At 39.1% G+C, this 26,971-nt stretch overlaps 1 protein-coding gene across 1 annotated transcript in view; it reads left to right on the plus strand.

Annotated features, from left to right (window-relative positions):
- The window catches only part of LOC104343039 (dynein axonemal heavy chain 5), a 158,343-nt gene that overhangs the window by 67,155 nt on the left and 64,217 nt on the right, over positions 1-26,971 (plus strand). Inside the window, exons 46-59 of the mRNA XM_086468857.1 lie at positions 545-762; positions 1,658-1,969; positions 7,641-7,730; positions 7,825-8,061; positions 8,582-8,749; positions 12,639-12,845; positions 13,830-14,159; positions 15,547-15,753; positions 15,841-16,083; positions 16,910-17,064; positions 19,302-19,966; positions 21,801-22,081; positions 22,434-22,649; positions 25,278-25,445. Coding sequence (XP_086324983.1) covers positions 545-762; positions 1,658-1,969; positions 7,641-7,730; positions 7,825-8,061; positions 8,582-8,749; positions 12,639-12,845; positions 13,830-14,159; positions 15,547-15,753; positions 15,841-16,083; positions 16,910-17,064; positions 19,302-19,966; positions 21,801-22,081; positions 22,434-22,649; positions 25,278-25,445 — 3,497 coding nt within the window. The remainder of the gene's footprint in view (positions 1-544; positions 763-1,657; positions 1,970-7,640; positions 7,731-7,824; positions 8,062-8,581; positions 8,750-12,638; positions 12,846-13,829; positions 14,160-15,546; positions 15,754-15,840; positions 16,084-16,909; positions 17,065-19,301; positions 19,967-21,800; positions 22,082-22,433; positions 22,650-25,277; positions 25,446-26,971) is intronic.

Here is a 26,971-nt window from a genome sequence, read left to right on the forward strand (position 1 = left end):
ATTTATTACTTCTTTTCCTTAGGCAGTATGTATATTCTCTGATGAAATTAAAAATGGTTGCTGTTAACTTTTTTTTATGTAAGAAAGGTGTATTAAAATTTCAGCATGGGTGGATGCAGATACATATTTTTGTTACTTTTGCTTCAGAAAGATACTCTCGATTTTGTATTTCATTGGGAACTACTCATTCTCGTGAAATAATACATTTAGAAATTACTGGGTTCGTTACTACAAGTCATGTCGATGTCATTGCATGCGAACATCAAAAGGCAGTTGTGTTTTCCAATTAGAAAAAGGAAAATAGCTGCCTGAGGGAGGATATAGACCCACATAGGCTTCCCTATCATGCTAGAGCAAACATTTATAGAGGCCTTTTAATAATATTTTAAAATTCAATTTCAGTCAACATTAAGTGGAGTGAGGAACATCTTTTTTGTATTGGATTTTGATAAAAATAAAACAAGGATCATTGATGCAAAGAACTATTAAATGGTGGCATGACATTTTGACATTTCATTTTAAACCATGTTTATATTGTTTTAAGGTATGATGACTCTGGGTCCAACTGGTGCAGGAAAGACAAAATGCATTCATATTTTGATGAAAGCAATGACAGATTGTGGTGCTCCTCATAAAGAGATGAGAATGAACCCAAAGGCAATCACAGCTTCTCAGATGTTTGGTACCCTTGATGTTGCTACAAATGACTGGACAGATGGTATTTTCTCCACATTATGGAGAAAAACTTTAAAAGCAAAGAAGGTAATGGATGTTGTATCATAATAAGTTAATACTGTTTCCATAAGGTCTTATTACCTGTCATTGATGTGAAAGATCTTCCATTAGAAAATCAAATGGGAAAATGCAGCATTAGTTTTGCTTTGTGTCTGACTAGCTTGATGTATGCAGGAGTCAGAATTACATGTATATGCCAGAGAGCACTAGCTTTCCCAAGCACTTGAGGTTCCAGAATTAGTGGAAAATATTTTAAGGGTTTTGCTTCCTTCTGTAAGCAGGTAGTTCTACCATTTAAACACAAAAGCAAGGGCTGTCCATCTTTTGATGAGAGGACAAGAAAGCTGATTTTCTTCTGTCTGATTTTACGTCATTGACACTCTATTTCACTAATTATATCAGAGTGTAAGAGGCTTAGGTAAGAAACCAGTATAGGCATTTCCCAATGCTTTTATCAAACCTGAAGATGATGTTTCATGGAGTCATAATTACACTAAAATCTTCTGAAGTTTTGTTCAGCTCTCACTTGGAAAATGGGAAGCCTTACAGGAAATACTTAGGTCAGAGACTGATTGTGTGCCCATGTCTGTGCCTGTGCTTAATGGGAAATGTTTTCATCCACCTTGATGGACCCTGGGCTGGCTGATGCACTTTTGTAGAAGAAAAGGAGAGTTTTATGCTTAGAACAGCGCAAATTAATTTTTGTCACTATTCCTTAATATGGTTTTGGTGTGACACAGGATAACAAAAGAAGGATTAAAATCACTGAGTGAATTGTAAAATTTGGAGTTCGTGCTGAGCTAATCAGCACCAAATTATGACTCATTATTTATATCCAAGAGTACGCTCTCTGAGATTAAGTAAATATGTGGTTTTGGACAATGTATGTAAAGTTGCTCGTGCGTGTCTCTCCTTTTTTTAGGGCGAGCATATCTGGATAGTTTTGGATGGACCTGTTGATGCAATATGGATTGAAAATCTGAACTCTGTTCTGGACGATAATAAGACCCTTACTTTGGCCAATGGAGATCGTATTCCAATGTCCCCCAGTTGCAAAATTGTTTTTGAACCTCACAACATTGACAATGCTTCCCCTGCAACAGTTTCTCGTAATGGGATGGTCTTCATGAGTTCTTCGGTGTTAGACTGGAAGCCTATTTTAAGGGCTTGGCTGCAAACGCTACCTGTTACATACTCTGATGTCCTGTGGAATTGCTTTAATGCTGTATTTCAGGTACTTAATTCAACAATGTCAGAAAAAAAAAAGCGCATTTCTTATTCTTTATTTAATGAAGCACTGTTTCTTCCTGAGTGCTTTTTCAATTATTTACTTCTCTTTGTTTATGTAATAAGGATGAAGGATTAAAAAAAAAAAAAAAAAAAAGAAAAAAGAAAATTATCTCTGACGAATGAGTGAAGCTATAACAGATTAATAATTTGGATGCTTTGTCTGCCTAGGTTAGTTGGCAATGAATTATTAAATCTGTGATTATTTTATAATGTATGTTGGCAAAACAGAGATATTCTCTGTGGCTGTAATTGTTACTGCAGTTTAGATTCTTGACATAAAGGGAGTGGGTAAACTTCCTTGTTTATTTTAAATGAATAAAAGAAGTAAATTCAGAAGGAAATTAAGCTAGATTCACTCTGGTGAAATCTTTCTTAATGTTGGCTGCAACAGAAATGCATTTGGTCCATTAGTTATGTTTAAAAGACGTGCTGTAGTTCAAATTAATTCAGGGTAGTTCTATGTTCGGTGGTGTTCCAAAGCTCAGTGTAGGTGACTGCAGTTGTCTCTTCTGATTTTGTAATCCATGATTCTGTTCCAAAGGAGAATTCTGAGATGGCATCAGTTTGATACATTCTCTGACTAAATTGTGTTCAATCAGTAGATCCAAAGGGAGAATTCTGAATTCTTTTTCCCCTCTGTTTGGCCTTAGCATACTGGATCATTAAAAAGGTTTCAGTAATGTTACGGGTGGTTGTACTCAATAATGGGTCTCTACTACATAATCTTAGTATACTTTTTTCAATTACATTGAAATTCTTAGTTTTTCTTTTGAATTTTTTAAAGAATTACTGTGTTTCAGCATTGTTATCTTACGATTTCCACAACATCTGTGGAACAAACGCAACTTCCTTGTATACCTTGCTTTCCCATTGCCTTGCTCCTACCAGTTTACTTGTGAAATTGGTATTGGGTTTCACAGGAGTTTCTCCAGTAATATTTTTCATCACTGTTGAATTTTACAAATTCAATTTTTAATGAACTTTGAGTGACATTTCAGAAAGTTTATTTCTAAATCATGATAAAAGCAATGATTAATATAGTTTTGGAATGCCTTGAATGTTAACAAATTTCTTCTTACAGATATATTTGAGTGCCCATTTACTTTAAAACCAATGTTTAACAAGCTATTCATTTTGTTCTACCTCCAAAAAATAATGATGACATAGTATTTACTGCAGCAGCAAGAGAAACAATTCTGATAATGAATTTTAAAATATGTTTCCAAAGTAATGTATATGTGGGTCAATTTACTGCTTCTTTGCCACAATTCTATTTATATTTTATGCTACGACTTGCTCTGAAAACATAATAACAACATTTAAAATACCCAAGCCTGAAGCAATAGCAATAAAGTCCAGAAAAATATGTATTTTATGAGATTGAGAGATGAAAATGCAGTGAAATATGAAGTTAGTTCTGTGCTGAAGGCTGCATTTGGAACTATCGAAATGTAAATGAAAGCTGTCACGCTGTCAGTTTTCTTTCACTTTTAATGAGCTGTCTTTGCTTCTCAAATAATGGAGGCGATAACAGTGATTTTACAGATGAGGATAACACTACTTTTGTATTCAGATGGCTCTTTTTACAGTTATTATTTTCCCCCACATCAAAAAAAAAGGATAAATTCTAAAAGAGAATCTGTGAAATAAGATGCATCAACAGTGGTAGTCGAACCTCAAATACAGACTTGGTAAATTTAATGTATTAACAAAAGCATGGATATAAGCAGCTTACAAATATCTGGTTTTTAGATTAGCCTATACATGGAAATATAGGAACTACGGAGAATCAGTCTTTATGTATACCTATAGAGAACTTTTGAAATCAATCTAAATTCAACCAAAATAGATAAAAGACAACTGCTACAGTAATTCCAATTTGCTTACAAGAAACACTCATTATTTATGCTAATAAAAATAGTATTTTTCACTGAAAGTTGTTATTAAAGAAGGTACAGCAAGCAGCAATAATGTAGGAGGAAGCACCAGAGAATAGCAGTTGTGAGTCTGGAAAAAAATGTATTTATTCTTTTAATGTATATTATAAATTCTTCTGTAAGTCATTAGTTTTTATATAAAAGACAGGAGGTAGTCCAAAAGACAAGGATAAATTTAAATTAAAAAAACCCAACTAAATAACAAAAAAAAAACCCAAACCACTCACAAAACCCAGCCTTATTTTGAATTAAGATTATGTTTGAGTCCTTTCTGTTTGCACAGGATTTTTTTTTAAATGGTGCTTGAGGGGTTGGGTTTTTACCCTCCCTTTCCCAGTTCTTTCTTCTCAGCAACATTTCCTGCTTAGGAGTAATTTCAGGTAAACTCCCATCCCCATCTCTACTCTCTTCAATTTAAAAGCTATGCTGCCAATTTCTTGTCTGTAAATGATGCTGCTACCTGTAAGCAATGCAATTGCTTTGCTGATGGAAGTAATTATCTGAGACAGTTTCAAAGAACTGAAATAATTAAAATAATTGCCTGAGTGGTGTTATTTAGTTTGTCTGCAAAGTGTGAAGCTCAAACTAGCGATGGATGTTATGTGAGCAACATCAGTTTCAACATGTCTATGCATTGTTTAGATGAAAAAAAATGAGTGATTTTTAAATCACAAAGTCCTAAAAACAGCAGAGTAGTCAGATGTGACTTATTCCTCCCTCCACATTAAATCTCACCATAATCTTATTTGGGTAAAGGCTGCTATTGCCTCTGGAGCATCAAGTTGAATATCTAATCCAAAGAGTTTCTCAGCTTTAATATTTAAATACCGATGTTCAAATTAATATTACAAATATTAATAGCTTTGCATTATTTAATTGTTCTTGTGCTTGTCTAAACCCTTTAAGTATGTTACCAACTTCTTGTCATAAAGAGCGTTCTACAGTCCAGTGCGTTCCACAGTGACTGTAAGCTGTGCATGAGAGTCTTTTCTCAGAGTTTTTACTATCTGACTTCATTTTGCAGTCTCCTTGTGAGGGACAGTGAATTCCTGATCCAAATTCTTCACAATTTATGTCTATTTTTCATGGCCCAACTCGTTTTTCCAGACGCCCTGTCCAAACAAATACCCTAATAAATAATTTATGCTAATTGCTATCTTAATCTTGCATCCTTCCTTCAGCCATGTATTGTTTTAAAAATAAATATTGACATATATGGTCAGGGAACGCCCCAGTATCAATACGGGCTCGGGGATGAGTGGATCGAGAGCAGCCCTGGGGAGAAGGACTTGGGGAGTTGGTGGGTGAAAAACTGGACATGACCCAGCAACGTGCACTCACAGCCCAGAAAGCCAATGGCCTCCTGGGCTGCATCCAGAGCAGCGTGGGCAGCAGGTCGAGGGAGGGGATTCTGCCCCTCTGCTCCGCTCTGGTGAGACCCCCCTGCAGGGCTGCGTCCAGCTCTGGGGGCACCAGCACAAGACACACATGGACCTGTTGGAGCGGGTCCAGAGGAGGCCACAAAGATGCTCAGGGGCTGGAGCAGCTCCCCTGTGAGGACAGGCTGAGAGAGTTGGGGTTGTTCAGCCTGGAGAAGAGAAGGCTCCGGGGAGACCTTACAGCGGCCTTCAGTGCTGAAAGGGGGCTGCAGGAGAAGTGGGGGCAATCTTATTGGCAGGGCCAGCTGCAGTAGGACAAGGAGTAATGGTTTTAAATTAAAAAAGAGTTGATTTACGCTAGATGTAAGGAAGACATTTTTTTACAATTATGGTGGTGAAGCAGTGGCAGAGGTTGCCCAGAGAAGTGGTAGGTGCCCCATCCCTGGAAACATTCAAGGTCAGGCTGGACAGGGCTCTGAGCAACCTGATCCAGCTAAAGATGTCCCTGCTCACTGCAGGGGGGTTGGACTAGATGGCCTTTAGAGGTCCCTTCAAACCCAAGCTATTCTATGATTCTATGGACCCAATTTTTTTTCCAGAAACTTGAACAAGAATTACACAAACCTCACTGGAATCATAAGTACCATAAAGCTTTTTCTGGTGAAAATTGGGCTCTTGAAAGTACAGACTACTTTGACTCATGAAATATCTTTATTCTTTATTAAACAACTTGCAGTGCTCCGTGAGACATCTAATCTATTGTACAGATGAAGAAACTGAATCTCAGAGAGCTTTAGGTCCAAATTTTGAAGGTCTTTAGACTTGAATCTCCCACACTGCTTGCAGTGCCTTACTTCTACCCATCCCCCTCAGTTAGACACAATACATAGAGCACTCTATGTATTGCTGGGGGCAAACAGGGCATTTTAGAGGGAAAGCCACAAAAAGCAACACACAGAGGTGGAAGCACTTTAGCTAGTCAACAAGAAATAACAAAAAAGGGATGTTTTCTAAGCCTCCCTCCTCCTATGTATGCCCAAATTCAGACTGTCTTCTTTCTCAGACCACTTAGCCACAAGCCCTATTCTAGATTAAGATGCTTAAGTGAGTTTTTTCTCATAATACATATCCTTGTTGTGTGTGTTACCCACTATTCTAGTGAGATGGAACTCAAGAGGATGGGTAAAATCTTGATTCAGTCTCTGTGCCGATAAATACTCAGCATAGGGTACTTAGACAATTTTAGTGGCAAAAAAAGTAAACTGAAAATTGGAACAAAGCTGGTGAGTAATGTGTGTAAGCAGCTCACTGATTTGTAAAAAGCATCTACGTGATTGTTTACATGTTTGGGTGATTGAATGTCTTCATTGTCTTAGCTTTCTGACTGACAGAAGCCATAAATGGAAATCCTCTTGGAAGCCATAAATGGAAATCCTCCAAAATCACTATCTCCCATAGTGTCCCTGTTGTAATTTACTTCCCAGAATGAGTAGGCAGTGTTGATTTCCAAAGATTACAAAGGCGAATGGAACCCACAGGGAGAGGATTGTGTTAAAAATTAACTGAAGGTGAAAGTAGGCTACAATTTACATCAGTCCGCACTCTGGATGGCAATTGATATTTAAAAATAATTCCGCACTGCAGAGCTCAGAGAGGTTTTCAAAATCAATTTGAAACTTTGCTAAAGATGTTGCAGAACACTTGGGAAAGGCAGGCATGGTAGCCAACACTATGGAGTAACCTGAGGAAAGTCCAGGTTCCATTAAAATCAATTGCAAAATTCCCTTTGGATCCTGCCAGGGTTCTACAGAAAACCGAGAGTATTGTTTTGAAGAGGTACAGGTACATTGTGGTGCAGTCAGAACAGAGCAGACAGATAGAAAGTTATAGTGGTGAGGTTGTGCATTACGTACGTATCATTACAGCAATTCTAGTGCCTTTATCTTCCTACTACAAAAATGGCAATGGTAGATTAAAATCTCCAGTGGAAAGCACAAATGGCAGATCCCTGATGTAACTGAAAAGCAGTCTTCAAACGGCTCTTCAGGAAATTGCTGTATGGAGCTCATATGAATAATTCTGCTGACTGTGGTACATCAAAGTTACTTTTCTAACATGTTGTTGTTAGCGAAATTTCATGGTCTAAGCCTGAATATTTATAATCCCAGAAATGGGGGAAAATATTGTTTGGAATAAAGTTGAGAATATATTTGAAATTAAGAAGTTGGTCTCATCTAAGAATAAATCATACCACTGAAACTGGTAAACAGATTCTTTAAATGACTTTTTTCCTTTCCAGGATGTGATAGATTTTGTTTTCTCTGCCGTGACACCAAAAATGCCAATTTTAGAATGTATATACATCAAACAAGCTATTGACCTCCTACAGGTAGATATGACATTCAGTTTGTCTCTCATTCTGTTATTTGTGCTGCGACATTGTTCTGGGAGGGCAGTAGTTACGTGTCGCGTCTGCTTTGCAGGGTTTATTGTCCGACCGAAATGAGAAGCAGCTCAGCGAGGAGCATCTTGCTCGCTTGTTCGTTTTTGCTGTGATGTGGTCAGCCGGAGCTCTTTTGGAACCAGATGACAGGCTGAAAATGGAGCTGTTCCTGCGGAAGCACTCTGCAGTGAAAGAACTTCCAGCTGTGAATGGAGAAGAAACCATGTTTGAATTTGGTATCAATGCCTGTGGCCAGTGGGAGCACTGGTCAAAGAAGGTTCGTACGCTGCAACATGCTATGCTTTCTTAATGAGTATACAAGAGAGATGTATTTGGTAAGAGGAGTATTATTTTATTATGTAAAACCCTGTGTACTTTGGTTAGGAAGATTAACCCTACAAAATGCTCAAGAGTTTCTTTTTTGAAAGATTTGTTTCTTTTCACTTTAAGTATCTTTGGTAGAGAACAGGAACAAGCATTTGAAATAGCTTTGGAAGTTAAACAGAAGTGATCTTAGCTTTGTCTACTGTCTGTCGCCCTACTGTTTAAGAACTCGCAGCAAGGAAAAGCTTTCTTCATGTAATGGAGAATAGTGGAACGAAAATATCCCATTAGTCTAACACCTTATAGAAAAGCTTGGCAAGGTACTGCTTGATTATAAATGGATGCTTGGCTTTCAGGAAGAAAAGTTTTGCTAATGTACGTTTTATAAAGTACATTTGGTTTTGTGTTCTGATGCAAAGTGATTGTGTAACAGGTAGAAAGTCTCAGACTTTTTGCATGTCTTTCTTATGCAGGTCCCTGAATATATTTACCCTAAAGATTCGGTACCAGAATATACTTCCATTCTAGTTCCAAATGTAGACAGTGTCCGAACAGACTTTCTAATGCACACTATCATGAGGCAAGGAAAAGCTGTTTTGCTAATTGGGGAGCAGGGAACAGCAAAAACAGTTATGATTAAGGTAGGTGGAGTGGAAAAAACAGGTAATATCTTTGTATGGTAACATTGCAATAATTGACATTGGCACAAATTTTAAATTGAAGTATAAGGGTCATTTGATTTTTCTTCAGATTACATACTAGCATTGTTACTGAGGCGTTTTGCCAGTACTCACATAGCAATATCTCTCACAAGTGAAAAACCATAAGTATCTACTTTAATATAAAGGTTTCTTTTAAACTTTCCTAACCATAGCCACAAGTTGGGGTAATAAATGCTCTTTCATACCTTTCTTTCCTTTTGAAAAGTCAAACTGGATATTTTGCTGAGAAAATATTGATCCTTGGAGGATTTTTTATTTCCCCATGCTTTGTCAGTGATGCCGTATGTGAACTGATCTTTCAAACACCCTTGTTGCACAGACTTTCTTCACAATCCAGACTGAAGAGAAATAAAGAACTTCCTTCTTTAGTCAGGGTGATTTTTCGGAGGGTAAATTTAGTGTTTATTATCTGCTCTCTCAATTCCTTCACCGAAAATGACATCTTGTTCTTTCTGAGGAAGAAAATAATACCAGGATTGCTATTAAATGAACAAATACATGCTTTCCACATTATAATATGGTGCAGGTTAATCATATGACACTTAAAAACTTAGTAACTTACTACAGAAAAGCCAGTAATCAAAAGGCTGAACAAACCTGGACGTCATACCAAACGTGGCATCCCTTATTTGAAAAAATGCAGGTGTAATGGCTTTCATCATGGTGTCTGATTTCCAGGGGAATCTGTAGACTCTTTGATCAATGAAAAGTAGCTGAATAAAACTGATCTACTGTTGGGACAGCTGAATTTGCCATACGGGCATCTGTATCTCCACTGGAGGATTTGCAGAGGTCTTGAAATTGAAAATAACTGAAAAACACTGGCCTAAAATGACCTTTGGCTTTCTTAAAATCTGGAGCCATTTTGTGTCCCCCGGCCATGTGCTCTCTGAGGCCTGACATAAAGCAAGTTGCACCAATGCCAGCAGCCATTAATACTACTTCTTCAGCTTCGCTGTTGGTGCCAACACACATGCCGGTGTAATGTCAACCTCTGTTCCTGGCACCAGCTGGAGAACTATTTTAGCAGAGTGAAGAGGCGGGGTCTGGGTGGTGGTCTTGTTATTCTGCATACTGGATTTTGGCCAGATACTGGCAACCTCCAGCCTTCAGCTGCCGTTCCTGTCCCTAAAAGTAATTGGAGCTTATTCTTGGGAGCTGCTTGCCCCGTGTCTATTCTATAGAGCAGCGTATGTTCCTTACACAAGGGAGCGTAATGCCAGTAGATATTTGATCTCGTTTAAGGTTAGGAGTGAAAGTTAACTGCCTTCACAACCGTTCCCCTTCTGCTTTCACCTTCTGTAGAATTTTGCTTTACACAACTTGTGGAAAAGATATTTCAAGATAGAAGCTGTTTTCATTGAAAAGTAAAGAAGTTTTACTATAGAACGCTTCAGGTAGTAATCTGAAGTAATCTGAAGTGTTATTTAAGACCTTTACTCTCTGTACTATTAATTCATAAATAGCAAAAAATCTAGAATTTAATGTGAAAAGGGTATGGTAGAGGTGAAATTTCTCTGGCAGTTTAAGTAAGAAAAATAAAGCTGTTAAATAACCTCTTCTGTTTCAGAGATAGTTCTCATTTATGTACTGTGGAATATTACTGTTACCATGTGAAGATTCTGAAATGCCATAACGAGTAAAACACAAGTGTGGTTTTTGAATGGTTGTGTATTCATAGTTGCAGTGGGGTGACTTTGGCCAGCTGCAAGACCCCCACCCAGCTGCTGGTTCCCTTCCCCTCCTCAACAGGACAGGGCTTGAGGTAAGGACTGGGGTTGAGATAAGGACAGGGAGATCACTCACCGGTTATCAACCAGACCTGACTTGAGGAAGATGAGTTTAATTTATTGCTAATTAAAAGTAGAATAGGATGGTGAAAAACAAAGACAATACTAAAACACCCTCCCCTCACCCCTCCCTTCTTCCCAGACTCACCTTCAGTCCTTCATCCCTGACTCCTCTACCTCCTCCCCCACAAGCAGCACAGGGGGATAGGGAAAGGGGGCTGCGGTTAGTCCGTAACAGCTCCTCTCTGCCGCTCCTTCCTCCTCACGTTGCTCCCTACTCTCACATGGGGTCCCTCCCATGGGATACAGTCCCTCATGAACTGCTCCAGCGTGGATCCTTTCCATGGGGCACAGTCCTTCAGGAACAGACTGCTCTAGCATGGGTCCCCCATGGGGTCACAAGTCCTGCCAGAAATCCAGGTTCCTGCGCTGGTTCCTCGCCACAGGCCACAGCTCCTGCCAGGAGCCTGCTCTGACGTGGACTCTCCATGTGCTACGGCTTCCTTCAGAGCACATCCACCTGCTGTGGCGTGGGGAACTCCAGGAGCTGCAGTGTGGATATCTACTCCAACATGGTCCTCCATGGGCTGCAGGGGAATCTCTCCTGGATCACCTTCTGCCCTTCTTCCTGCTCTCACCTTGGTGTCTGCAGGGCTGTTTCTGCCACATTTTGTCTTGCTTCTCTCTCTCAACTGCCAGGCAGAATATTGCCCTTTCTTACAAAGGCTGAGTGGCTCCGGTGGGTCCTTTGGAGCCGACTGGAACTGGCTACATCTAGCATGGGGAAGCCCTGTCCTCCTCTTGCAAGGGGCTGCCCCACAGACCCCACTGCCAGCACCTGCACCCCTGCACCTGGTACAAACTGTTGGGGCCCCAAGGAGAGGTCTGAGCAGTGACCTCCACCCAGCCATCAGCTGTCAAGAGTGCTCACCAAGTACAGGACTGTTGCATATACATTGCAACCATCGTTTGTGTGATGTCTGAGAAAACCCTGTTTCTGAAGGGCATTTTTTCTTCAGCTGAGATCACTGAATCAACAAAATGAACAGTTTAACGATATTGATCAAATATTTTGAGGAGGCTTAGCTGTATCTTCCTTTCTGTTGCCACACAGAGTGCATGTCTTCACTGGAGTTGTTCTTAGAGCACTTAATCAGCAATGATATAGGTTTATTTTTCTGAGGTTCCAAAATGGGAACGTTTCTAGAATTTAAACTATGTTAAACTTTGTCATCATTGCAGAAGAGTTGAATCTTTAAAAAGAAATAATGTTGGAAAACTGGAATTTTTAATCCTATTTTTATGTCCCAGGACTCCTGCTAAACAAAATATTTCCCGTGCTTTATATATATGCCTTGATGTGACTCCAGGGTTACATCTTTTTCTTTCCGGTTCTGTTATGAAACCTCACTAAATATGAAAAGTGGAACTTTGTTGCTTTAAGGCATCCTTAGCCTCTATGGGAATGGTATGCATTCATAAAACCCAAGGATTCCTTTTCCCACTAAGAGAGGATAACTCAGTAAATGCAATGTAGCTGGGTTTAATTTTACACTACCGTTCTGTTACACTGCTTTGGTTCTAAGACATGGTCCTGTACTGTAAACGTAAAAAAGGATTTGGTTTTTCACTTGTTCCTTATAGATTGCTGTAAGAGATCATCACTAACAGCCTGAATTTAGAAAAACCCTGACACTTGCTAATGCAAAGTTTATTTCCATCTTGAGTTGTCACATGTTTACTTGTTGCAACACTTACTGAAGTCTGTTAAAAGCTTATAAATTTTAATACTTAGAAACTTTATGCAAAACATTAACTGTGAGTTTGTTTGAATTTCAGGTTGAGGATGGTATATTTATCTTAAATAAACTGCTGTTTGATATTTTGAAGTTAATAGCAGGACTGAGATTTTGTAGGTGTCTGATTTTTGCAGGGCTGCTGAGCATCTGCTGTCTCCTTTTGGCTGAATTCATCTGGAATTACTGGTGCACTTTACTTAAAATTGGTTTACCTTGCAGGATTTCACGAGCAAGTATGATCCTGATGTTCACTTGACCAAATGCCTAAATTTTTCTTCTGCAACTCTACCAAATATGTTCCAAAGGAGCATAGAAAGTTACATAGATAAAAGAATGGGCACCACATATGGTCCTCCGGCAGGGAAGAAAATGACTGTCTTTATTGATGACATCAACATGCCTGTGATTAATGAATGGGGTGATCAGGTAAAAAGAAAATGTTAATGTTTGGGAATTGGTGCTCTTACCATTGCTGCTGATGGAAATGCTGATCTGTGGGTTGCAAAAATAGGAAAGTTTAGGGAAGAGGTATCGTAATATGGACTAGAACAAGTACATCTACTAAAAGCAATTTCCTCAAGCCAGTTTTTGCCAAGAGCAATAAGCTGTCAGTCCCAAAAGACTAGGGTCAGCATCAAGCCACTTGGTGCAATCATTGTAGCTTTTAAGCCTTTTATTTTGGTCACATACAGAGCTTGCAGAATTTCCAAAGTAGCTGTACTGAGAACCAATCTGGGAAAGGAAGCATGCAAATCCAAGAAGCAATCAGAGACTCTTTCCTTCTTCCATCTGCTCTGGACTTTAAAGCACAGTTATTATTAGGTGCAATCTAACATCACAGTTGACATCCAAGACTAGCGAGATGTCTTAAGGTATACTTACAGACCTATACTCTGAAAATCTGACTTAAATTCAAAAAAATTACTGCTGAGAAAAAGTAATTTTCCTGCTCCCCATCTAGCTCTGTAATCCTGTTCTCTCACTGTCTCTATGCAAGTGAATGTGTGACTATACTTTATGCTAAACTAACCATTCTTTGGCACTAAGTGCCTGTGTCAATCTCAATATATAGTCTGGCTTGAAACTTGAAAGCGCTGAATTTTCTTTGATTGTTATTGTGGAAATCCACTTGAATGTCTGACCTCATGTCCACAACTACTTAGCGCGTGAAGTTCGCGTGCCGCCAATCTACTGCTTCAGAGCGCTTGGTACCACATTGCGTGGCTTTATAAATTGCTGAAGTATCCAGCAGAATACCTGAAATTAAGAACGGTAAAAGATGTCTTTCCTTCTGTCTACTAATTTATTATACCAGAGATTTCCTTTTTCCTTTCTCTAAGTTGAGAACCCTGAAACACTTAACTGCTCCATTTCTTTTTTTTTCTTTTTTTTCTTTTTTTTTGTGATTAGATAACCAATGAGATTGTAAGACAGCTGATGGAACAGAAAGGTTTCTACAATTTGGAGAAGCCAGGAGAATTCACAAATGTGGTTGACATCCAGTTTGTAGCTGCTATGATTCACCCTGGGGGAGGTCGGAATGACATCCCACAGCGCCTGAAACGCCAGTTCACCATCTACAACTGCACACTGCCTTCCAGTTCCTCTATTGACAAAATATTTCGAGCAATAGCTGAAGGCTATTTCTGTGAACAGCGACGTTTCCCTGCAGAGATATGTAAACTGGCTTCAGCATTAGTGTCTACAACTCGAAAGGTTTGGCAAACGACAAAAGCAAAGGTAAAATTATGCCTGTTAAGAAGCCTTTGAAACATCTGTATGATAAAGCAACAAGACCAAGGTCTTTTGTGCTGTCATGTGTGTTCATACTTCATATTGTGAAGCTGTGACCTGTATGTATAACTGCTGGCTGATGCCTCTGTTCTGAATGTGTTGCTATCAGCACCTAGTTAGCCAGCTAAAAACATAGTCATATGCAGTACCTTCTATAGCTAATAAGAGAATTACATTATATAAGTATAATGTAGTAAGCGTAGCTGATAGGAAAATTTAGAGGTCTTCTTGTTGAGAAAATGTCAAGGGCATAAGGAACCATAAATAAAAATTAGATAGGAATCTTCTGTAAAGATGTTTGCGATTGTGAGAGACTTTAAAGATATGAATTAAAGGAAAGAAGTCAAATTTGGCGGAGAGGGAATCAGTTCAAAACAAATGAAGTCTGGTATTTAGTTAAAGTTCTAAGTATTTACTTCTTCCATTTCGAACAGATTGTTAAAACATTTAACTGCAATTCCTATGGAAATGCTTCTTTGAAACAGAAGATAAAATCTATGTGTAGACTGAAATTTGGAAAGTTAAGAGTAAGATTACAGCATAGAAATGTGTGCCAAATTTGATCTTCTAATGAAAAAAAGTGGAGGAGAGTAGTGGAAAGATAGGGATAGGCAGGGATTTGGTAGATGATACTTTCTAGTCCGGAAAAGGTTGGTCAGAATTTCCCAAACAACACAACTGTAGCCACAACCTTGGCTTATACAGAGAAATGGAGAGAGTTCTAGTGAAAGGATTGACCAGTCAACTGTTGACCAGTATATTCAACAGAAATGTTACTTACTACTGCTGTTTAACTGCCTATAGGGAAAATGTAGCTTTTGCCAAGTTGTTCATTTTTTCAACTCCTCTTTCCTCATTTTTCTGCTGTCTTGTCTTTGCTTTTCCTCATCTACTTTTCCTTTTTCTCATGAACTTTTCCTTTTACTCATGAACTTTTCCTCACATGTTCTTGGAGAGGACAAAAGAGAGTGACAGCAAAGATCTGGAAGAAGGGGCAGGAGCAACACCACAGGTTAAGCATTGCTGACATTTTTACTGTGGCCTTTAATGCCATAATTAACTAACCTGTCTTGGTTACCCTTCAGTGCATGTTCCTGGGACTTGAAAGATTCAAAGAAACCCGAGTGAAATCTATGTGAAATTAAAGAGCTGGTCATTGCTACTGTGATTTCTTCATTTTTACCGTTGCCTCTTAAATGCCAAGCATGTATTTCTGCTTTAATGCAATATTGATTTTGAAGTTTGTGAAAATTTCCATATTAATTTAATACTGGATAGAAAATATTTTTTATTTAGTAGTTATTTGAATATAGCTTACGACATTATTTTGTAGATGTTACCAACTCCAGCTAAATTTCATTACATCTTTAATTTACGAGACCTCAGTCGTATTTGGCAAGGAATACTTACAGTTACTTCTGAAGTCTGCCAGAGCATCAGTGTTTTGGTAGCCTTGTTCCAGCATGAATGCAGACGTGTTATTGCAGACAGGTTCATCAGCCAGAAAGATAAAGACTGGTTTGAAGACATGATGAAAAAGGTAGGCAAATAGTGTTCCAGTATTTGCCACAGAAAGAGGCCAATGAAATGTTTCATTACTAAAGAAATCCTTAATGTATTGTTGTAGATTGCTTCTGAAGAACACGGTCAAAATCTTTTTGAAGTTAAATCCACAGAATTATACTTTGTGGATTTCTTGCGTGATGTCCCAGAAGCTACGGGAGATGAACCTGATGATGCAGAGTTGAAGGCTCCTAAAATTTACGAGCCTATCCCATCATTGGATTACTTGGCTGAAAGACTGCAGATGTTCATGCAACAGTACAATGAAACCATCAGAGGATCGAAGATGGATTTAGTATTTTTCAAGGTATTAGTGCCTGTAACTATATTAATATGAACATTCCTGGTCTTTTGCACTTACTGATACGTGGATCTGACATGTTTCTATCAAATTATTTTGGAGACAGCTCAGAATGGCTAGCCCTGTATCCAGTGAGCCTTACAAATAAACTCTGCAAAGCCATGCAGCTGTCTCCTGGCTGCCTTCGCTCCCACAAATTGCTCCATCTCTTTGCAGTTCCCCATCTTTTCTTTCTCCTGCCTTGCGTAATGCAGAGCACAACTCATTTGTTTCTACAGTGCACATTCTGAATGTCACCTTGCATGTCTGAAGGTTACCTCCTTCTCAAAGGTCTCTTGATTCATGATGCTTTCCTCAGCTTTAGACTGGGTGGTTTGGTAGATTTTTAGGGCATTTCAGATTAATTCCTGCTCTAAGATAAATACAGCAGTTGAATAAGAGATGTACTTATATTTTACTTTTGGCAGCCTACTTAGAGAGCCTGTAAATAGCTCAGCCAAAAGGGTGGGGGAGGGTGTTAATCCACATCCATTCAACTTTTCTTTCTGTCCCGTAAGTGGCTTGCCCTCGACTCTGCTGAGTACAAAACCTGCATATGACATTGCTTCGTATGAGCTTGATACAATAACATTTCTCTTGGGCTAGCCTTGCTGCCCACTGATGTCAGGGGGAAATCTCTTGTTAATTTTGATGAGTACAGGACTGAGTATTTGGCATAGGCTCCAGAGAAGTCATCTAGCTGTTGAGAGGCAGTTGCTTGGTGATGTGCTTCCAGTTGAAGATACATTATATTATTTTTACAACCTTTCATCCTTTTTCTCTCGATACACAGGATGCAATCATCCACTTGATTAAAATATCACGGATTATTCGCACTCCACAAGGAAATGCATTGCTGGTGGGTGTGGGTGGATCTGGAAAACAGAGTCTGACCAGACTAGCGTCATATATTGCTGGATATGAGAACTTTCAGATTACTTTAACAAGGTAACACAATGCAGTGTGCATAGACTTTTTCTTGTTAATTTGCCATAGAAATTAACGTCTCACAATCAACTTAAAGAAATACAAGCCTGTCAAACATTTTGTGCCTCATTGTAAACTACATTTCCAATCAAAAGCATCTGTGCAAATGCACAGTCTATAGATGACAGATCCTGGGTTTTGCTGCCTTTATGCTATTGACAATAAATCTGCCTTTCCTTCAGCATTTGAGTCTACAATGCACCCTGGTGAAATCCCACTGAAATACCGTTTTGCGCTAAAGGTAACATGGAGTAATCTGCTGGTGTGTTCTGCATAGTGAGCAAATGCTGATGGCCAGGGGAAATAACAACTTTTTCTGTAGATGCTTCTGTACCCAGACTGTATTATTACAATGCTTTGATGCTATCAGTGACTTAATTTGTTCATAGTGCTGGAAGTTAGTCATTTGCAGAAATTTTAGGTGACTGGGATAACTACTGCCTTCCATCTGTTTCTCTTTTGACATAGCGTTTACAGGGGTAAACACGGAGGGCCAGCAGTGTGTATTTCACTTTGCAAACTACTCAACACTGAGAAATCTTCCTTAGAGAAACATATCAGGTCTTTGAACAATGTTACGAGGTCTCTGATGAAAGGAAGGGAAAGACAGACGTATCACAGCCTTTTCCTGTGTCCCAGAAGCAGAATGAAGGAACAGTGGGAACAAAAAAAGGAGGGAAAGAAAAAGGTGTAGTCACAGAATAGACTCCGTAGACTCACAAGATTCAACATGCATTAATAAGGCAAATAAATGTTTCAGTCACTTAGGAGAGGTTTGTTTCTGAAGCTAACTGGAGGTGGGCTGAAAGCAGGTAGCTGAAAGTGTATATTCATGAAGTGGATAGTCATCTTTTGTAACTCGCCACAGGAGGCTGTGGAGGAAGACAGTATCAGCAGGTTCATCGACAGATACCAAGAGGATGAGATAGACATGCCTTCTAACATTCCTAATACAATGGCTATGAATGTGGAGGGGGGAAGAAAGAAAAGAGCAGTGAAGAGTGGATGCTGGCTCATGATTTCTCTCTGAGTAGCATCTCCTATTGCTGATGTTAAGAGTATTGAGCTAGATTGACTGCTGTTGTGACTCAGTACAGAAGTTCTTATGTTCTTATTGGAATACCACAAATCACTGTCATAACTGTAGCTGACACATGCAAGCTGAGGAGTTAGGTTGTTTTACAAGTTCTGCAGTGCTTGCATTAAGGGTGTTTATACAGCAGTGGTAGGATGGAGCTGGAAGAGAGCTGGGAGTCTTTCTGTATCACGTATTTAATGTAAGAATAGAGTGTTGTTTTCAAATACTGGAGAATGCTCTGGCAGGGGGGTTGGACTAGATGATCTTTTGAGGTTCCTTCCAACCCCTAACTTTCTGTGATTCTGTATGTATTGCAAGTATTACTTATGACTTTGAAGACACTCTAGGAAATAAGAAACTGGTTTCAAAGAAATGAGGTTCCTAATTTCAGCTTTGATTGGCTAAGAACATAATGGACAAAATCTGCCATTTTATTAACTTTAATTTACTGTATCATTTTATATTCCATAATCTGAAATCTGTAGTTGAATTTGTGTGGACTTCATCTGAATCTTGCTTGTGTGCACCATCTATAAGAGGCATAATGAAAGAACCAGTCATGGTCTCCATTTGCAGCAGAGCTGATCAGCCCAAGTGACAATTTTCAAGCATCATTTCTGGGGCTTGATTTCAGTTAAACCACATAACACAAAACCTCAGTTTTGTTTTTTCTTGTCTCTTAATAATTTCCTTTAATCTGTTCTCAATATCTTTTGAAAGATAATCCAGCTGTATTTACATAATGATTACAGGTATCAGAACCTACTTCACAACATAATCCAGCTGCATTAACCTAGAGTTCTAAGAAAGTATCTGCATCTACAAACTATAGGGAAGCAAAGCAGCATCATCATTACCTTAGACATAGTATTGCTCTTACCATCTTTTTTTCCAGCATGTTATTCTGTTGATTTCACCTCCTTTCCCATCATTTATGGTACTGATCATTCTCTTGGGGAAAATGTTTAAGAAAAAAACCCTAAAAAATGAAATCGGAGATATGGTATTAATTCTTATGTAGATTTTTTCTTGCCTAAAGGAAGCTGAGCCAGCTGATAAGTATTTCCTAAAATGGTCTGTAATTTTTGTTCTTTCTTTCTTTAATCCTTCTCTGTCCCAGAACATATGCCACCAACAACCTTTTGGATGATCTGAAAATCTTGTACCGCACTGCTGGGCAAAAAGGAAAGGGCATTGTCTTTATATTCACAGACAATGAAATCAGAGATGAATCTTTTCTTGAGTACATGAACAATGTTCTGGCTTCAGGCGAAGTCTCAAATCTTTTTGCACGAGATGAAATAGGTGAGATCACACAAGACCTGATACCGGCAATGAAGAAGGAGTACCCAAGGCGTACTCCCACGGGTGAAAATCTTTATAATTACTTTCTTGCTCGAGTTCGTAATAACCTGCATGTGGTTCTTTGTTTTTCTCCTGTTGGGGAAAAATTTAGAACTCGTGCACTCAAATTTCCAGGTCTGATTTCGGGCTGTACCATGGACTGGTTTCAGCGCTGGCCTAAAGATGCTCTTGTAGCAGTTGCACAGCATTTTTTAGTTTCCTACCATATTGAGTGCACAGATGAAGTGAAACAGAGTGTGGTTAACACCATGGGAACATTTCAAGATATTGTAGCTGAAAAATGTGTTGAATACTTCGAACGATATAGACGACGAACATTTGTGACTCCAAAATCTTACCTGTCCTTCATTGGAGGCTACAAAGCTATTTACAAAGAGAAGTTTGCCAATGTTGGAAGTTTGTCTGAACGCATGAGAACAGGTATTGTAAAATCTGTTTGATTTTTGTTATTTTGTTTGTTTTTAAAAAGGTGAGAACAGTCTGAGTAAAAAAAATGTAGAAGTACAGATTTAAGTTGTGTTCTCACTTGTGTTTGGAAGCAGACTCGTATGTTCTCAGCTGTGCTGTGTGTGATTACAGAATATGCAGAGTTTTGTTTCAGTGAACTTTGTAAATGTTGCAGATTGCAGATGAGTTTTGAAAATAGTATTAGTTAGCAGTCAAAATACCTGAAACTCCTGCTTTGACATCTATGCATGCCAAGGAACTACCGAGATCCTAGTTTTCACGTTTAAGCATGCTAGAAGTAAATCTGAGGGAAGGTAAGTAAATGTTCAGATTCAGTCACTTTGAAGAATCTTTTAAAGAAACACTTATATGCCAAATGTAAGATTTCCAGAATACTGCGCTGCGCAAGGTCATACACAGTAAACAAACAGTTTCCAAAACTGAATGGCGTTTAGGAGTGAATGTGAACTTGAACTGTTCTCCCACTGTTGCCAGTTGTGTAACTGAGCTATGTACATGTATCTCCTTAGGTAGAGGGTGGCTGGGTGCCTGGAAGGAACATGTGCTTTTTTTTGAGGGTTAGAAAAATTTACATGATGCATTTACAATTAGATGCATGCATTTATGTGTAAGGATTTCTATACTTGTAGGTCTTCTAGGTGATTTTCTCATAGTTTGATAAAAATGTTGGAGCATTGTATTGCTCAAGAATCTTTAGTTTCTTTTACCCCCATGTCAATGTTTAACCCCAGATGGCAACTAAGCCCCATGCAGCCGCTTGTTCACCCACTGCCAGCGGCACGGGGGAGAGAACTGGAAAAGTGAGAAAACTCGTGGGTTGAGATAAAGACAGTTTAATAGGCAAAGCAAAAGCCTCACACACAAGCAAAGCAAAGCAAGGAATTCATTCACCGCTTCCCATCACAGGGAGCTGTTCAGCCATCTTCAGGACAGCAGGGCTCCATCACATATAACGGTGACTTGGGAAGGCAGATGCCATCACTCCAAACGTCCCCCTCTCCCTTCTTCTTCCCCCAGATTTATAGGCTGAGCATGACGTCATACAGCCTGGGATGTCCCTTAGGTCAGTTGGTGTCAGCTGTCCTGGCTGTGTCCCCTCCCAACTCCTTGCGCACCCCAAGATCCACTCACTGGTGGGGTGTGAGGAGCAGAAAAGGCCTCGGCTCTGTGTCAGCACAGCTCAGCAGTGACTAGAACATCCCTGAATTATCAACCCTGTATCCAGCACAAATCCAAACCACAGCCCCGGACCAGCTACTGTGAAGAAAATCAACTCTACCCCAGCCCAAAGCCAGCACACCCCATCTCATCTGGACCTTCATGTAATGTTGAATTTAGAAGCTGAGGCTAGTCTCCTTGTCTCTTTGCTTGCATTGCTCAGGATGCCAGGTTCCTTCCTTTTTGTTTTGTACAGAGAGTACAGTCTAGTGCTTTTTATAGTCTCATGGATTTCTGAAATTGCACACATAATTCTGAAGAGTGCCATTCACAATACTAATGCTTTTCAATGTGTGTATTTAATATTTAACATCCCTCTCATATATAAGAATATAAACAAGTGATCAAGTGACAGATTCTGAAGACTCTTAGCCATTTAAAAAAAAAAAAAAATTAAATAGCAAATGGATATTACCCCTACTTAATTTTAGTGTTCAACAAATGGATTCACTCGCTGTGGCTCCTAAGTATGAATCTCTGTGACTTACTTTAAGTATCCAGATTGCTTCATTGAGGCTTCTCTCTCAATAGGTCTTCCTGTTGCTAAAATGGAATTTGTTCAACACAGGTCTTGCAAAACTGATGGAAGCTGAGGTTTCAGTAAGTCAGCTCTCCAAAGAGTTGGTGATGAAGGAGAAAGATTTGGCTGTAGCTTCAAAAAAAGCTGATGAAGTTTTGTTGGAAGTAACTATGAAAGCCCAAGCTGCCGAAAAGGTGAAAATGCAGGTGCAAAAGGTAAAAGACAAGGCTCAGGCCATTGTGGATGACATTGCCATTGATAAAGCAGCAGCAGAAGAGAAGCTTGAAGCTGCAAGACCTGCACTGGAAGAAGCTGAGGCAGCCCTGCAGGTCAGAATCAAAGATATTCTGAACAGGCATGTAGTTAATGATTGTCATTTGGCTTATGCTTCTGACTTGAAAAAAAAATATATATTGAAAGGATTAGCACAGACTTGTTAACACTTATAGAAAAAAACCTGAAAACAGTGGAGAGGCAAGATGGACAGTAGCTGCAATACTGTCAGGTAATGAAGCAGCCATTGAGCGGTACTGCCTTTAAGGACCTTGTGCAGTACTGCTTCTGAGCGACCTGCAGAACTGCAGCACTTGCATTACACGCACAGTCCTCCCAAAAAGCATCTTTTTCTGCCATCCAGTGAATGCTTAAATGAATGGATTCTTTTCTTTTTTAATTTTTCAGACAATAAAGCCTTCTGACATTGCAACTGTTCGCAAACTAGGTAAACCTCCTCACTTGATAATGCGAATTATGGATTGTGTGCTACTTTTATTCCAAAGAAAAATAGACTCGGTAACACCCGATCAAGAACGCCCATGTGTGAAGCCATCATGGACTGAGGCTCTGAAGCTAATGAATAATTCGGGATTTCTTAGCATGTTGCTTACTTTCCAGAAGGTAAGATGTTTAATACTGGTACAATTACTGCTATAACTATCTTTGGAGATCACAGGAAAGTGTCTTCTGCCTTCAAAGGTAGTTTGAAACAGATGAGGCTGTTGTGTACCTATAGTTGTAGACTGTATTCTTCTCTGTTTTCATGGTTCATTGTTTCAGTAATCTTTCTCCTGGGCCACACAGTTTTCATGGCAGACACAAGCATCCCAAATCTTGAGAAGCTTAGTGTTATGTTTATTCAGGCAGTTCATGCTTCTCAGTGGCAGTTTGCCTTAAAAAGACTCGCTGTTGATTTTTCAGGTGGCTCACCATCTCCAGTGCTACCAGGCCTGTTTGCATATAAGGCACTCTAGAATTCCGTCTCCGGAATTGTTCGGCGGGGAGCTAGGAGGAAATACAGAAGAAAAATGAGCATCCTGTCAGGAAATATTTGGGAGATATTTGGGAACTTTTGGGGTTATTTCACTAGAAAAGTAGTGAAATGCAGAATGAACAGAGAACCTTTGTCTCAACTGTAAGAAAAATAAAAGCAAGCATAGGTTTTTATTTCTGTCGGGACAGAAACTTGTCCTGTTTATAGCAAGACTCGCTGAACTGTGAGACAAGAGAATTTTCTCTGCAGGGAAGAGAACAAAGATGTCACATGTAGCTAGACCAGAAAAAGAGCTAGACTGGAATATTGAATGGCAGAATCACGGCCCAACTTTAAAATCCAGAAAACTAAGCATGTTTTGGGAAAACCTATGTTTTCTGCAACGTTGCAGAACATACTCTTTCATTTGTACACCGATTTTTTAATCTGCTTCAGCCGTGCATTTTGCTGATGCCTTTTCTAAGCTACTGGAGTGTTTTTGTGGTACAGATAAGGCTTGAAACTATGATTCTCACTATCCCCAAGAGCCACGTCTCCCAGTGAGCCAGATTGACAAAGCACCATGTGGAAGCTTGCACTGCCTCTGTAGACAGTCTCTTCCTGGGGCTGTCAATCTGGTCACTTATCCAAGTTCTATCTTCACTAAGCAGAAAGAGGAAATGAGTTTAAAGATAATGGGGACTAATTATGCACTCCTTACTCAAGCTTCTCTCTAATGAGGCTTTCAGTTTGGGCACTTATTAATAGTGTATGCGTTCCTGCTGGTAGTTTGCAACACATTTAACTTTACTCAGAGGAGTCAGAACAACCTCAGTGGGACCGAGTTCTTGCAGGAAGTGATGCTGATGAATGTGCTGAAGAGCACCATTCTATCCCACATGCTCTCCTGCCTCATTTGTTGTTTCTAAGATTGGGTATGTGTGAGAAGAAAGCTCATCATGTCTGGAGTTCTGAGTAGACTATGCTGCTTACTTGCTTCTGAGATTTTTGTTCTTTCCTAATACTTTAGGCAAGGAAAACTAGTGGATGAAATAGTTCTTTGGGTTTAAAATTCATTACTTAGAAGGAAAAAACATGACATTTTTCCAACTCTTGAACAGAGATTTAGGCCACTGCTGATTGGTCTTTGCTTCACCTTTGCCAGCTTGCTAGTTCATAATTTTGAGGAGGAGAATGAAAAGTCAGAATGTTTGTCCAGCGCTATTTTATATTTCAGCAAATGCTCGTGGTGAAAACATCACCATGTCTGATCTTAGGAATAATGTAATTAATGTCTTTGTTATTACAGCAGCTAGGGATCAGACAAGTACAAGACAGTCCTTTCTGCTATGCAGAAAAGCAGGAAAAGGGTATATTGCTTGACAGTATGAATGGAGGGTGATTTTTTGATGCATTAAAAGAAAGGCATTAATACATTGCCAAAAAAAGGAAGATTCTTAATGCCTCCATTGTTAAGCAACCATTGTTACCCTGTATAAGCTCTTCTACTCTCTACATTGCTTAAGGAGATGAATTCCATTTTCTTCTGACATAATTATAGATTAACCACCATCATCAAAGATCTGGCTTTTCATGTTCTCAACAGATTGTGAAGTGGGGAAAAAAAATCTGAGATTAGAATAATGAAGTGAACGGCTGAAAAAGATCACTTTTACGGTTAAGGAAAAGGGTTAGCTTCAGTGAAGTGGAGTCAGTGCCTTACAGTTTCACCCTTTTCCTTCCTAAAGCTGCATGTGTGACTCCCTTAGCTCTGTTCACACCAGTGCCTGGCTGATGCCATGGTGAGCTTGCTCAGGGAACTAACCTAGAAGAAAACTAATCACTAGTTTGCAGACTGAGATTTCTGTCATATTGTCTTCCAAACTAACTCACTGAGCATCGGTGATGAAGATGGGGCAAGAACATCTGGTTGAGGGGGGGAGGAAAGAAGGTACAGTGCTGTAGCAGCAATACCTTAGATCAGCTTAAGTTTTTATGGAGCTATGACTACGAGTAATGTCTGTAAATCTTACGGGTCAAATAGGGATATTAAATGCAAACTCAAGTCAATCTGTTGTGATGGAGGTAGGAGCTATTTTCACTGGAGTTCACAATTAATTTGTCCTTTATAAGAGCGAAAGGCAACAGTGTTACTTTGTTCATTTCTTCCGTAAGAAGTGGTAGCATCATGTTTTTAAAAAGAAAAATGTTTCTGTGAAGCAGACTTTATTCTAAAATCCATTTAAAAAAAATAATTTCTCCTTTCTGTTGACTAGGACTCAATTACAGGAGAAACTGTGGAGCTTTTAGAGCCTTATTTGGATATGGAGGATTACAATCTTGAGACTGCTAAAAAAGTGTGTGGAAATGTAGCAGGTCTTTGCTCATGGACCCAAGCGATGGCTTACTTCTATGGCATTAATAAAGAAGTTCTTCCTCTTAAGGTATTCCATTTACTCATTTTATTTTTCTAAGAGGTGACTACAGTTGAGTGGAAAAAAAGTTGCATTATTTTGGCTAGAAAAGATCATGAGTTACAAGAGATTCTTTTTTCTTCACATCCAGTTGTGAAGTCAAGCACACAGAGCTTCAATATGTCCTGGCAACTTTTTCCCCTTACACAGCTATCCTGTGGTACAGTTGTTACTTGTATGAACTCAGACAGTTTTCAATGGGAGCCTTAGGACACAGGTTCTTTACAGAGCCTGGCTATCTGGAAATGAGAGATACCGATACCGTCTCTGCTCTCGGGCTTGGTGACAGGCACTATGGTTCCAAGAAAACTTCTCCTCAGTCCTACTGGCCTGGGAAGGAGCATACTCATTGTGGTCTTGGTAGAAGCTGGGAAAGGAGAAACCATTCTTGGCACAGAAGTATTCTTTGATGAATTTAGCTGGAATTCAGCTCTCAGAAAACTGTGGAGTGTCAAACTGCTACATGTGAGTGTATATATAATAAAGTAAGTAGTCACCTGGCATAGAATTCTGTTGTAACATTGAGCTACATTGGAAAGGGATCAACTACCATTGCCTGCATTCCTACAGATAGCTCTACTGTCCTGGAAATGTTTCATTTATGAGCGTATTGAAACAAAAGGCCTTTGAATATTTATATAGTGGTTTATAATCATCGCTTCTACAGGGGATTTTATGGCTGTTTCCTGAAGAAGTACATTCAATTGGTTATGCTTCCACTGTATTTATGTTCAGTCTCCTATTGTATAAGCTTCTGTATCAATGGTATATTCAAAACTCTTGGCATATTCAGTATATCTAGACAGATCTGATTCAAATTTGTTAAAAGCATGATGTTTTTAATTCAAGTAACTGATAGAGAAGACTATATTTCTGTAATATGCAAGTAGTAATTCCCTTTTCAAATAATGGGTTGTTCACTAATGAAAACAGAATTTGAAATGTGGCTGTTAAGAGGCATAAAAGAGAGCAAGACCTAGGGGAAATAGTGGCTTTATGCAACTCTGAAAGCTGCAAAAGTGCTCTTGCAGCTTTTATTTGAATATATATGACAAGATTATGTATAGATTTAACTTTGTATTCAAGTATTTACATTCTTATCACGCTGTAGCTGATAAAAAAACCCTGAACATGCATTTCTTGGCAAAGTGGTGCCTATTGTCAGGTATAGCAACAGTCGCAAATATTTTAAAACTGAAGATGACAGAGGGAGGAAGTGATTAAAGTATGCAGGAGATATTGCAGAAAGCACTGGAGTGATGCTAAGAAAATAATTGAAAATAAATGTACAATTAAACTGCGTAAAGTACTAGCACAGGCTAAATCATCCAGTGATAAAAGCAGGTTTACTGAATGAATTAATCAAGCAGCTATATCCTAACTGCTGTTCTAGGAGATAAATCCCCTTCAACACCTGCAAAATCCATCCAATGTATTTTTAAATTGCATCTTAACTGAGACTCAGTGCCTCATTTGTCTTAAATGTGACAACTTGT

The sequence above is a fragment of the Leptosomus discolor genome, chromosome 8, assembly GCF_034619465.1.
Source record: "Leptosomus discolor isolate bLepDis1 chromosome 8, bLepDis1.hap2, whole genome shotgun sequence".
In the NCBI taxonomy this organism is placed as follows: Eukaryota; Metazoa; Chordata; class Aves; order Leptosomiformes; family Leptosomidae; genus Leptosomus; species Leptosomus discolor.